This window comes from Coprinopsis cinerea (assembly GCF_000182895.1).
Source record: "Coprinopsis cinerea okayama7#130 chromosome 7 map unlocalized cont3.7, whole genome shotgun sequence".
NCBI lineage: Eukaryota > Fungi > Basidiomycota > Agaricomycetes > Agaricales > Psathyrellaceae > Coprinopsis > Coprinopsis cinerea.
Window position 1 is genome coordinate 2,738,362 of NW_003307538.1, and position 13,207 is coordinate 2,751,568.

The 13,207-nt window shown below is 52.8% G+C and overlaps 4 protein-coding genes across 4 annotated transcripts; 2 read left to right on the top strand and 2 right to left on the bottom strand.

Moving 5' to 3' along the window:
- Positions 1 to 47: 47 nt before the first annotated feature.
- On the top strand, positions 48 to 3,913 carry CC1G_05943 (ankyrin repeat domain-containing protein 28; the record flags this gene model as incomplete). The annotated part of the gene is made up of 12 exons (XM_001831792.2): positions 48 to 71; positions 143 to 235; positions 308 to 406; positions 462 to 545; positions 594 to 656; positions 714 to 779; positions 841 to 1,046; positions 1,146 to 1,279; positions 1,331 to 1,355; positions 1,407 to 1,958; positions 2,023 to 2,360; positions 2,412 to 3,913. 12 exons carry the CDS (start codon positions 48 to 50, stop codon positions 3,911 to 3,913), a joined length of 3,186 nt encoding a protein of 1,061 aa, XP_001831844.2.
- A 1,176-nt stretch (positions 3,914 to 5,089) lies between these two features.
- Positions 5,090 to 5,660, bottom strand: CC1G_05944 (hypothetical protein; the record flags this gene model as incomplete). The annotated part of the gene is made up of 2 exons (XM_001831793.2): positions 5,090 to 5,390; positions 5,497 to 5,660. The coding sequence occupies 2 exons, from the start codon at positions 5,658 to 5,660 to the stop codon at positions 5,090 to 5,092; spliced, it is 465 nt and encodes a 154-aa protein (XP_001831845.2).
- Positions 5,661 to 6,203: 543 nt separating this feature from the next.
- On the top strand, positions 6,204 to 7,159 carry CC1G_05945 (hypothetical protein; the record flags this gene model as incomplete). The annotated part of the gene is made up of 5 exons (XM_001831794.2): positions 6,204 to 6,350; positions 6,403 to 6,408; positions 6,465 to 6,627; positions 6,680 to 6,915; positions 6,977 to 7,159. The coding sequence occupies 5 exons, from the start codon at positions 6,204 to 6,206 to the stop codon at positions 7,157 to 7,159; spliced, it is 735 nt and encodes a 244-aa protein (XP_001831846.2).
- Positions 7,160 to 9,578: 2,419 nt separating this feature from the next.
- Positions 9,579 to 11,570, bottom strand: CC1G_05946 (hypothetical protein; the record flags this gene model as incomplete). The annotated part of the gene is made up of 11 exons (XM_001831795.2): positions 9,579 to 9,643; positions 9,790 to 9,919; positions 10,034 to 10,214; positions 10,293 to 10,320; positions 10,386 to 10,409; positions 10,554 to 10,619; positions 10,875 to 10,919; positions 10,962 to 11,035; positions 11,119 to 11,146; positions 11,208 to 11,253; positions 11,496 to 11,570. The coding sequence occupies 11 exons, from the start codon at positions 11,568 to 11,570 to the stop codon at positions 9,579 to 9,581; spliced, it is 762 nt and encodes a 253-aa protein (XP_001831847.2).
- Between the last annotated feature and the right edge of the window lie 1,637 nt (positions 11,571 to 13,207).

A 13,207-nucleotide genomic window follows, 5' to 3' on the forward strand; every position in this document is an offset into this window, starting at 1 on the left:
GCAGTTCTTCTCAAGTCAACTGCCACTACAAGGAACCCGTCGCTTCAATGGGCCAAGGGGTCTCGTTTCAGGTCAGTCACCCTTGGACTCGTGGTCCGACTCCATTTCCATCGACATTAAACCCTAACCCCTCGATGCTCAGAGCGATGGTGAAGAGGGCTCTTCGACTCTCCTGAACAATGACAGCCCCAGATTGAACAACTGCGGGCAGCTAAGGTTCCCTGGTGCTTTTCCGGTGAGTAGAACTTTCGTTAATCTGCACCCGTTGGCCTTGTGCGCTGACCTTACTGCTTACTGCAACGAGCAGGAGCAGGAAGAGCCTCAAGGTGACCCTGAAACACTATCCGAGGAATATACCACCACAACAGATATGGGCGAGCAGCGAAGCCGCCGCTCATCATTGAAGGTCAGTAGAACCGCCGCTCATTCTCTTGACAAGCTAACCATTTTGGAACTATCAGAGCGAGGCCGAAGGGATCACTTCCAACCAAGAGGAGGTATCCCCCATTCTGGACAAAGGAAAACAGCGAGCTACTTCTGTTCAGGTCCGTCCGTTTATTTGAATCTGAGTGCGATTACTGACGTGCATGCAGGACGATGATGCGAGGACACGTGTATCAGGGTGTTCAACGAGTTCCTTGGTGGATCAGTTCGGGGTACGTATGGGGCATCGGTAATAATGATTTGTAACTTATTCCATCGCCGTATCGTAGGGTCTTGAGGTCAGGCAGGAGCGCTCCATTTCGGCGGCAAATGACACCCAGTTGGACGGTAACATGGTACGGCCCCGTTTTAGTTCTATATCGTCGAGGGCCGACTCTAACTGCTCGCTTGGTCCAGACGAAGGCCGCTCGGGCCAAAGCTATCCACGATATCCTCACGCGTGCTCCCCTTGTAAATAACGCAGGAGTGCAGATTGCCAGCGGCTCCAAAATTACCGGTGCGGGCCCCGTCATCGCTGGGGGAAACGTCATCACTGGAGGAACCGTCAGCCTCAATATCTATAATACGCCCAAGGACGCTGTCAACGGCAAGTGCTTCCAACAGTCAGTAGGGTTACTGTTGACTAAGGTTCTTCCAGTTGGATCCAAGGGTGAAGGGCCGAAGATAACGAGGCAGGAATTGCTGAACTGGTTCGCGGATAGCGCCAACTTCCACCTGATTCAACAGCACAATTACGAGAAATGGACCAATGGAACACTTGCTTGGTTCACCGACTCGGAGGACTATCTTGACTGGAAAGCCGGAAAACATCGCGTCCTTTGGGGCACAGGCATTCGTAGGTCGCATAGATTTCTTCGGCGGTATGACGCTTATCCCATTGCCACAGCCGGGGCCGGGAAAACGATCCTTGCGTAAGTAGTTCGTAGGTCTCCAACTGAAGAGTGTGCTAACAATGTCGCCAGTGCGAGGACCATTCACGACCTTCAGCAACTGCAACGAACTTCTCACCAGAAGATTTGCGTAGTATTCGCCTACTGCCGATATTCCGCTCAATTGAGCGTCAAGGATATTCTCGAATCACTCGTGAAGCAATTCCTCAAAACCGACCCATCCCTTGCAGACCTCGTCAAGCCCCTGTATTCGCTGCACGAAGAGAAGGAAACTCGTCCCACTCAAGAAGAACTCTTGGAGTTATTGCGGCAATTCGAGGAGCGGTTCGACGTCGTGTTTTATGTGATCGACGGACTGGACGAGGCGCTGGTCGACACCCAGTTCGACCTGATCAAAGCCATTAAGGCACTCCGGGGCCGGTTTGCGTTGACATCGCGGCCATTGAAGAGGCTTGAAGCAGCGCTCCCATCTACCAGGTTCTACCCAGTCACCGCCAGCCATTTCGACATTGGTCTCCTCATCCTGCGGGTGGTCGACCGTAATCCTGGGTTCCAGCGTCTTCTGAAGGAGCATTCCTTCAAAGGCGAACTGGTCCGACAGATTTCGGAGAAATCGAAGGGGATGTAAGTGATTACCTTGACTACATTGTATGTCTTTGCTGATCGTCTTTGCTGATCGTCCCTTCAGGTTCCTTGTTGCGGCGCTGCAGATCGAAATGGTCCAACACTGCCTCAGTATCTTGGAACTGCAACAGGCGCTGGATAGTTTGCCGGCGGACCTTCACGACATATACTCCCAAGCTCTGAAGCGTATCAACGAGCAGCCGAAACTACATGCTGACCTCGCCAAACACGTCCTTCTGTGGCTCGTTTTCGCACGGGAAGCCTTCACCTTTCCCGATCTGCAATATGCCCTCAGTCTCACACTTCCTGATCGCCCTGGTGGCGTCGACAAGGAAGCCCTTGTGTCAATATGCTGCGGACTGGTTACCGTGGAGGCTGAGACGGATCTTGTCCGCCTAGTCCGTGAGTACTCCAATATCCTCATCGACCATCTCTAATGGCTATATGACTCAGACTTCACCGCGCAAGATGCTCTCGCGCCAATCCTGAAGGAATATATCCCAGACCCACAAGGCGTGCTCTTTGCCGTAGCCGCGCAACGCCTCATTGACTGTGGCATCGTCGACAACTCGGCGAGTATGAAGTACAACGACGACCTCGACAGTGCACTCAAAGGACACCCGCTTTTGAAATACTGCTACGACCACTGGGCCTACCACGCACGAGAGGGCATGGCAAATCCAGCATTGCATGATAACGTCCTCGCCTTTGTCCGCCGATGCAAATCGTTCCCAGAGAAGGATCCGCTTTATTCTAATCTCAAATTTCTGTCCCCCCTCCATGTCGTGGCCCGACACGGCTTTCATAGTCTCCTCGACGAAGTTCTGAAAATCGCAGGAGGAAAGGTGACGCTGCGCACGCGTGGGCGGAGGAAGGTCACCCCATTGATGCTAGCCTCGGAGCATGGCCATGTAAAAGTCATTGATGCGCTGCTGCGATACACTAGAAGTTCGATGATGCGGTCGACGTTGAATGGCGAAGGGGGACTAGGGAGCCATCTGTTCCTGGTTCAGCTTAATCTTCGCGATAGTAGGGGGATGACGGCTCTTATGCTTGCGTCCAGAGGGGGGCATGAAGATGCAGTGCAGCGCCTGCTCGCGCACAAGGACACCCAGGTCAATCTCGCCGACAACAACAGCCGGACAGCATTGATGTTCGCGTCCGAAAATGGCCACGAGGGCACCGTTCAGCGCCTGCTTGCGCACAAGGACACCCAGGTCAATCTCGCCAACAACAACGGCGAAACGGCATTGATGCTAGCGTTGCGCTATGGCCACGAGGGCCCCGTTCAGCGCCTGCTCGCGCACAAGGACACCCAGGTCAATCTCACTGGCAACTTTGGCCAGACGGCATTGATGCTCGCGTCGGAATATGGCCACGAGGGCCCCGTTCAGCGCCTGCTCGCGCACAAGGACACCCAGGTCAATCTCGCCAACAACTACGGCTCGACAGCATTGATGTATGCATCGTGCTATGGCCACGAGGGCACCGTTCAGCGCCTGCTCGCGCACAAGGACACCCAGGTCAATCTCGCCAACAACGACGGCGAAACAGCACTGATGCACGCATTGAACCCTGGGCTGAGTATGCCTGAATGGTACCGTCCACACTGGTACTCTCAGTGGGACCAGAAATTGCGGCAGAAGTTGCTAGCGCTCTTCCTTGGGCACAGCGAGATTGACGCCAACGCTGCCCGCAAAGATGGGGATACTGCCCTGATTTTAGCCGCAAGGGATGGGCGCTCGGAGGCTGTCTCTCTGCTCCTCCAACACCGCGGGATCAATGTCCAGCACATGAATAAAAAGGGTGAAACAGCGTTGGCGGTAGCTCGGAAGGGGAAACTTCAAGTTTCCCCTTCCAAGCTTGAGCCAAAGAAACTTGAAGATGGGACTGGAACGAGGGAAGATTACGAGGCTATCGTGAAGATGCTCACCAAGTTCGAGCGACGGTCTTGATTTACGCACACCATTACGACTATTGCTCATTGATCATGACATACGACATGTATTTACTATCTTCTTTCTGTTTATCCGGTAATAGAGGTTATCTTCGAGCCCGTACTCTGAAATTCTAATACACCTACTGGTAAGCTTGCGCGAGGCAACTGCCAACGCAGCATTCGTTTGAACTGTTGTCACAGTGGAAATGAATCTAGCACGACGTCCCCATGCCCTTGGCGATGATGGTTCAACAGCTGAACCTACGCCGCACCCTTCAGCACACCAGTCCTGTAATACCATCGAACCTGAACGCCTTGTCAATCACCCTGGAATTCCCGGCATGTCATTTGTCTTCGATCCTCGAGAGTATTTCAACCTTCGATTGGGTATCTCTAACTACGAGACAGGACGTCCTAATTCCCGAAGTGGTGCCGAATGAATCGAGTCGCTGAGTGTCCCAACGAGTGGATGTTCGTCTGACAGGATAGCCGGTGTTCAGTACACGAGTCCTGATATATCAGTAGCAAAACTCACCTGCAAAGGCTCGACTCGCCAGCGTAAATTGCGAGTCATCCCTCGGCTACGACGAGGGGTGCTAAAGTGGAAGGCAATGAGATTGAGGAGACCGCTATCATCTGGGAGGGAACAAGAGATGAGCGACGGCATCCCTGACCGATGGGCTGGATGACGCACTCGACGACCAAGTGAAACCCCGCCCAGTTGGAAGCGCTGTTCTATTCTTGCAGGGAGTGCGATCGTCTTCCATCTGCATCGTCAACTTGCCCAGAGCCGGGAATGGTTTGCTCGAGTTCATCCATCCTTCTTATGCGGAGGATGGCGAGTTCGTGCCGGAACTGATGCTCAAGACGAGTCGGAGGGTTTTGGAGGTGACCAGGGAAACCGTGAAATGGGCCGAAAGAGGGCAAATGGCGATTCCTGGCGGAGTTATTTCTCTAGGGTGATGGTCATGGGGCCTATGGAATGAGGGTAAAGTCAGCGACGACAGGTCCGAAGAATTGGGGAACCTACTTCATGTGTTTTTCGATAGTGAAAGTTTCTGCCTGACCTCAACATCGCTATGTGCCTTCCCGCATACTGGTCGTCGTGCGAGCGACTGTGTAGTCATAAGACTCGACTAAGTTTTCCTCCTTTATCATCGGCTGTAGGTTCCTCCTGAACTCAATTGCCGCTCTAGTGGACGTCGACTTTGCTTAGAGAGTCGACCTTCACCCTGGGTGCCGTGTGATCAGGACTCGGAATACTTGAGAGTGTCGATAAACGGCGGGGTAGAAATGATTGCGATTGGACTTTGTCCGACATGGCTTCAGCTTCGAGAGATGGATGAGATTTTGGTTGAAGGGTTCGGCTAGCAATGGCTGGCGGCTCGTCGAGGGCTTCAACCGGAAAGGGAGAAATGTAGCTCGACCTGTAGGTTTGAATCTGCGTTGATACATGGTCAGTGACTTCCAAAGTCTCCATACTGGTGAATGAGCTGCTTACCGTGGAAAATACCCAGCTAACATCCCTTCGACGCGAGGATAAGGACGAAGCAAGGGAAGACTTGGGCTGGGTTCGAGCGTTGGCGTGTAATCGCTTACGGCGTCTTGACGGCCTGACGAGAGAACCACTGGTCGACTTCTCTGCGCGCCCAACCACACCTCCTTTGTCTCTCCATTGTGTTGGTGTTATTCAACCAGTCTTCCCAGTTGGTGCAGTGAATAATGGCACTCGATGGAATTGGTAATGCAGGTGGTCGATGCATTGGTTCAAGGTGGTTCAAGGACAAGATGGGAAGGTTGACGCGGCATGGTGTTGATCCGTTGGTTCGAGTCGCGCCCACACCGTTTCTTGTTTCGTTCTTTCCTCATCACTGTCAGCGTTCACCAGTGTTTATCTTTCCCTCTGTAGTTCCACTTCTACACTTGCGCGATGTCTGAAAGCCCTTCAAACTACCTCACTTCTGACCGCTTTCAATCGATACATTTCAAATTTGCAACCGCGCCCATTCAACCAAAAGTTAAATTCATCGCGCAGAGTCTGACGGACTTACCCCTCCTTAGGTTTGTTTCCCTTGAGTCTGTATGCTCATAAACGGAGATGCTCGTTACTCTGACAGGGTGGTGTAGTCAGAACGAGGAGGCGCTCGCCCAAATTTCCAGACGATTCCTCTAGTACGCCTCAACTTGGCTACTAGTAACTGCGCCGCGATGACTCCACGCTCGTTGACGCCCACCTGGGATTCAGGCAAGAAGTCGACTCTATGAAATGTAGCCTAAGTGCGCATCTGTCGTCGCTATGAGATGCAATGGTCGGATTTCTGCCAGGTTCCGCCTCCGCCTCCAATCCGCAGGTTGCCAAGCAAGGCTGGCCATTCGCGACGCGACAATCGAAACGATTCAAGAGCTGGAGCGCGCGAACAACCCTTCTGGTCTTAACAATTAACCCCTTCAATGTACGCCGGGCCATTTGTGATTCACCAGATATTGGAATTGACAGTGGACTAGCGGGTCGTGCGGGATGCCCAAAGAGCGACCTCCTCCACCAGGCCGTACAACACGCCGTCTAGAAGGGATATTACATCGTGCGAGGAGAGCCTACCTCATTCTCCCGTGTTTCTACCCCTGCATTCTGGCGATTAACCTCGTCCCTATCGGTAGCTGTGACCCTCGTCACCAGAGACACCCCACGTCTACGACCTGCGCACGCAAACCTGCCCCCAACCCTACGCCGTGCACCAAGCCGTCCAAAAGCTCCTCACCTCGACGCTGACACTCTCTCCAGACTCACCCACGCCAATCATCACCGACAAGCTCATATTCGAAGCTGACAAGACCCTGGCCGAAGTTGCGGTTATCTATCTGCTTCAAAGACAAGACACATGCGAGTGCACATGTCGTGTTGGACTTACTTTTGAAAAGTTGGAGAAGCAGACAGAGGCTATCGGTTACTTCCAGTCCTCGTTCCACCTGTCCATATCACGTCTTATCGTCGAGTTCGCCTCGCGCAAACGATCCTTCGTGCGTCAACCTCTCTTGATTCACTATCCACCTTGAAATCTCACAACCTCCCTATCCACAGGCAAGAGGTAGATTCATCGGTGCTTTAACCGTGCCCGACACGACCCCTCGAACTTTGGGACGACCTGTCTCTCGGATACGGATACGCCCACCCACTAAGTCCGTACGAGAAGCGCTCAAAGGAGTCGTCGGGGTGCGCCAAAGGCTTGAAGACGATCGAAGTACCCGAGCGGTTCAGCGTTAGCGAGGCAAGCGGTCTTTTCGAGATGTGGCTTTGAATTCCAGTGCGTATCATCGCTTTCCAATTTCTGTCTTATTTCGAAAGGTGACTGATGGGCCCGCCCATTTTTTAGGGAGTTATTATGAGCTCTTCGTGTCCAAGTACATCGAGTCTGGCGGGAACCCGGGAAGGGGTTGCAGCCTACGTTTGCTCCTTAGATCTATTCGAGGTTTTGGCCTCGAGCGAGTGCGTGCTGCATGTTAATGTGGTTTAATAATTTGCCATCCTGGTTAATCAAAGTTCGGCCAGGGGATAGCGTCGGTATGCCGGGAATCGGATCGACTAGCGTGTGGGGGAGGAGCTGTCATCGCAATAAGTGTTAGCTGGACGAAGCTCGCCATTCTTGATACAGGTCCATGAAACGCACTCGATACTCAGCGGGGAAGGTTCAATCCTTCAACACGCAACCTACAAATACATCAGTGGGTACACGAGGGGGCTGGGCTGGCGGGGAACAGAGTCAAGTTACGCACCCAAGAAACGAGCATATCAATATCCAATATACTTTCCATATCTCTATCGCGAATCGAGAGTTATTCCTAGCCTAGGAAGCGCTCTACGAATCTTCTAAAGTGAATCCAACGTAGCGATGAATCCAACTTCGCAAAGGTAATCGAGTTGCTCTCGGATTTCTTCATGACCGGAGACGCCCCGATGCCAATCCATCCTCTGTCGCCATTGGTTGGGTTGGGCTCAAAAAAACCGCCTGTATCTGGAATCGCGGTCGAATGATTGAATAAGGATTCAAATTGGGCGGCATATCGAGGTGCTTGAGGTCGGTGGTCGAGGGTTGGGTTCAACCCACATCTACGACATCCACGGAAACCCACTTCCAACCCTACGCTGCACACAGATTCGCGCAAAAACTCCTCACCACCAACACTGACGCCCTCTCCAAAAACCCACCCTCTCCAACCCCCTCGCCTCCAACAAGCCCACAGCCTCCAACAAGCGAAGTCGCTGGTATCTGCGCCAAGGAGGGTCGCTGGACCGAGGATTTTGGGGCGAGTGGTTAGGGCGAGGTCTATGGGAGTATGGCGGTCCAGCGCAGATCGAACCAGACTAGGTAGCGGCAGTAGAGCTATACGGCGATTTCGGAACTGCTGGGAGGATGCGTCTCGTTTCTATCACCATTCGTTGAAACACCGTTAGCCATACTCAATGCCAGGATTAGAATTGTACAGGATTTTGGATTCGTCTGCGATGCTGGGTAAGTAGGGAGCTATGTTATCTGGCGAGGCGGATACACCACGAGCGTTTGGAAGAACGGCTCTATGACGTTGCTTTCCGACATCGGAGCGGCTTAGCGCCCACAAACCCGCCACCCCAAATAACCGTCGGCGAAACGTCACGGTTTGCTTCTCAACCACCGCCTCGCCAGACGACTCGCACCTCCCCAATGGACTCGATGCCCTGCTGACTCGGCTAACGCTAGTCATCATGAGTCGAGGAAATTGGTGCAAGGGGCGAGTCTGAGCTCGAGCCAACCAACACCTCTCCTTTCCCCTTCTCTCCTCTCCCGTCCCTTCCTCCTTGTCACCCACACGCGCCAGCACTACGCCCAGCGTACCAGAAGGCACCGCCCAGACGATCGCAACCCAATTGCACGCCAGTGGAGCAGATCGACGACGCCGGGCACAGTTCAGCCGCCAGCCACCGACCTCACCACTGGCTCGGCAGCCAATCGAGGGCCACAGAAAGCGGGTATGGCGTGATTAGAGGGGACAAAACGGCGGGAGGGGGCACGAGAGAGACAGGGAGGAGGTAGATGGACAAGTTTTCCCTTCTTCCTTAGTTACCTTCGCCCACTTGTACTCTCCATACGAAAAATCTAACACCTTAAAAAAAGCATTCTCATTGTGTTCTATCTACGATCTCAGCTTCAGCTACAAACGCAGGTGTTCGGTCAGTGACCACTCTAGTCACGCCTCCGCACCACCTAAACCCACCGACGGCGCCGGTTGCCTCTTTGCTAGAACCATTCTCGACTACCCTCTGCGTTGACCACGGAGCCATCGAAAAGCGATTCGTCCTCGACCCTCACTTGTATCGCAGGTAGTCATACAGCGCTTTGTGCCTCCCGAAGAGCGACAAGTAGTGCTGAAGGATTCGAGGAGGGCGAAGGTCGAAACGAGTAGATTGTCGGATGGCGGGGAGAGGTAAATAGGAGGAATGCGAAGTGAACAACGGCAGCTCAGCTCCAAGATCTAGATAGCGCACCTGACATCTATTTTCATCTGCGTTCGGCTGGCAGCTTCGTCCGGTTCCTGGACCCTCCAGCGTTGGCTTTATCCGGAGCCAGTTCGGCCATGGTCAACCCAACTCCAGCCCTCACTCTGGACGGCGCTTTCATGCTGGGAAGACGTCAGCTTTCGTTGATCTTCTATCCCTTGTAATTTTGGTGGGGGCTCATGTGATGGAGGCGTGGACGCAAGTCAAGGAGACTGCCTAAACAAAGGCAATTAGCTTTCGAGTCTCCATATCGACAAATGAGGTGTATACTACCCGCAAGGTCCAGGAAATGACTTCGGCAGATAGCCAGGAACGAGGGTCATCGAATGATATTCTTCGATCACTCGGAACTTAGGGCTTACCAGAACTATGTACAACCACATCGCAGTTAGACGCGGCACGGTGTTTGAGTCCCATCTTGAAGGTATTCGTTAGCCTCTCCTTCAGTCCGAGCTTGCTTAACCGCAAGCGAAGACGACGATCCGCGAAAGCCTAATCGTAAGTCCACGAAAACGCCAACCATGGTCAGTGCAGGGCATAAGACCACAGAACGAAAATCGAGAATACTAAACACGTACTTCTTATTCTTAGCCCTTGCCTCCTAACCTCCTCCCGCGCCCTCTGCGCCTCCTCTCTAGCCCTCTGCTGCGCGCGTCGCTCAGCTGCAGTTATACGCGAGATGATATCGTCAAAGGGGTTGTCGACGAGTTTGATGGATTTTATTTTTGGTGGGCTGCATACAGCAGTTGGTGGGTGGGTGGGTAAGTGGTGTAGTGTTGGGTAGGCGCTGTAGTGGTGGGGGAGGTAGGTTGGGTGGTTAGACATCAGGATAGTGATAGCCTTCAGAGCAAGAGGAGGGACATACTACACCGGTCGACTGTTCTTGTCCAACCCTGCATCCCAAACGCGAATACGTTTCAGCCATCTTCCGTGACAGTTCAAAGAGAGGAATGCGTACCCAGTTCTGAGAGTTTTATCACATCTACCATGGTCAAGCAAAGGTTTGTCAGTATGCAGCACCGAGCGAGAAGAAGCGAACGAAGGGGAACCCAAGCGCGAAGAAAAGAACGAAAGGGAAACAAGCGAGAAAGAGAGACCGAATGAACAAAGAATGAGGTGTACGCACTGTAGATAGTATCACCCCCTACCCGTCCGAACAACGTATGTTTGCCGTGCAATTCGTCTGCTCGATCTGTATTTCTAACGTCAGTATGTCTTGCCTCCACAGAAAGAGTACATTAGTATACTGGAGATACGCACCGAGAGTGATGAAGAATTACGAATCGTTGGAATGTCTCGCCCCGTTGTTGGCCATCCCTACGAGACCTCGGTGGGTGTACCGTAGTCGGGGGTGAATCTCATCTTCGAATGGTTCTGTTTAGCGGGCGTCGGTGGAGATTGTCGCGGTGTTTCGGTAGGCGGATAGACGTGTGTGTAGTTGCAAGACGAGGATTGGTGTGTGGTTCGTTCGCAGGCCAAGCAGAAAGGAATCCTGTGAGGATAGAAGGTAATGGGAAGGATGAGTGGGACGTACCGCCGTAGAACGACTCTCCACCGTTCCCCGTTCCAGTTCTGTCACCCATTTGCGCCAGGAATCCAGGTACGATCCTACAGACCAGGGTCGCCTATCAGCTTTCGTAGTTCCTCGAGCAGAGTATAGTAGGGCAGAGCCGAGGTAATGAGACGCTCACCGGTGAAAGATGACACCGTCATAGTACCCTATCCACCGACAACATGAGTATAAGCTGAACGGTTATGGGAAGACGAGACACTTTCGGACCCTCCAGAGCGAGTGCTATAAAGTTTCGGCATGCTTTCAGCGTTTCCTACGAAAGGTCGGTTAGATTTTTATCCATTGAACTTCAAATAAAGTCAGGGATAAAACGGTTGGCTGAGAACTGGGTTCTCTTCAAGCAGAATCCCATTTCTAAGCTGGATGGGAGGGAGACTGTCCTGGACATCTCGACTTCTTCGTCGAGTCGAGAAGGCTCTGTTTGCAGCTGGGTGACAGTCACCGGGTCCAAGAGACAGCCGTAATAAGGACACCAAATCAAAGTAAAGAACATACCTTTGCCCAAAGTTCAATATCAATCTCTCCAAACGTCGTCTCGATTATAACGCGTCCTTTGGTCGGGAGTGCCATAACGCGCCGCTCTGCTCGTCGTCTTTGGTGCTTTCTCCTTCATGTATTCACTAGTCGGTCGTCGCTCGTTGTTTTCAGTCGATTGGGTAGAGTTTTGAAAGGAAGCTGAGGGCGCTTGGAATCGTGGTCGTCGTGGTCGTGGTTCAGGCTTGGGCGGACTCGGCTTGGCGTTGGCAAGCGAGGCGCGGGAGGACGGGTTGAGTTGATCCGGTGTCCCGTGGTTTCGAATCGCAGACGCGTCTTTTCTTTTTTCGTTCTTGTCATGCATTCACCAAGACCAGAGCTGCAGGGCGCCATTCAGGAAATATATCATGCGTGCTCGAAGACCAACGGACGACCAATCATTACTCGGTCCCTTCGTTCTTCGAATCCGAACCGCTGAATATCAATGAAGTATTTTGAACGGTCGAACGGCGGCGAACGGTGTGCGATTCCCAGCTTAACGACCCTATTCGTCAAGCTAATTCCATCTACATAGGTTGGCTGCAACTTGGATGGTGAACGCCGCAGCCTTCGCCGCCGGGCTTTCTCCTGCCAAGTTGCAACAACGAGAATATCCGGGTTCGTCTCGAACGGAAGGTTGGACGTTGATTCGCCATCCCTTCAGGTTCCTCATTCTTTCTTGGTCTAATAGCAAGATTCAAGCCACCCACTCACTCGCATCTCTTCTCTGTTCTTTCATCCCAGGAAATTGAGACCCGGCTTTGTGGATGGGAAACATATTGGTCTCCGCTTTCATGTCAAGATCACCTGACTACGTGGCCTGAACCTCGAGGATGCAACGCTGTTGGGCGCCAAATCCCTCTTGTTATCGATCAACCATCTCCCCATCTCCCCATTCCCCCCTTCCTTCAAAACTTCCACGCTTTCGAACAGTTTTTCAATCTCAAATTAACTGCGACTAGCAGGAACTCGTCGCTTCCATGGGTCAAGGCGTCTCATTTGTGCCGTTTGTCGTGAGTTGCGCCTGCGCTGGTCCCCCTTCTGGTCGATGACCCATGTCTGCGCAGTACGGCCCTGGACAGGGCCCTTCCACCCTCCCAGAGGATCGTACATCAAGTTTGAATAACAGTGGGCAGCAGAGCCAGGCTACGTCACTTCAGGTGAGTCAAGTTACCACTGATTGTGTCTTCATCCGTACCGAGTGCTGGTCCTGATGCACCGGGCACCGGTCAGAACGAGCCTCAAGGAGACGCTTCAACGCTCCCGGAGGAACATACACCCAGCTTGAATAGCGGCGGCCAGTCAAGCAAAGCTGCATCGTTTCAGGTGGGTGGAACCGCCGCTGATTCTCTTGATAACCTAACCAGCTTGGAACGATTAGAACGAGGCCGAAGAGATCCCTTCCAAACCCCTAGAGGAAGTAGCCCCCATTCTGGACAAAGGCAAACAGCGAGCTACGTTTGTTCAGGTTCGTGTGTTTATTTGAACCTAAGAATCTGAACGCGAGGGCTGACACGCATGCAGGACGATGATGCGAAGACACGTGTATCAGGTTGTTCAACGAGTTCCTTGGTAGATCAGTTCGGGGTACGTATGGGTCATCGGTAATAACTTGTTTTATGGGCCAGTTCGCAGGCTCATGGCAGGTTACGAGTCCGTCTCTGAAGACTGAAGTATGGTGGCATAAGCTAAGG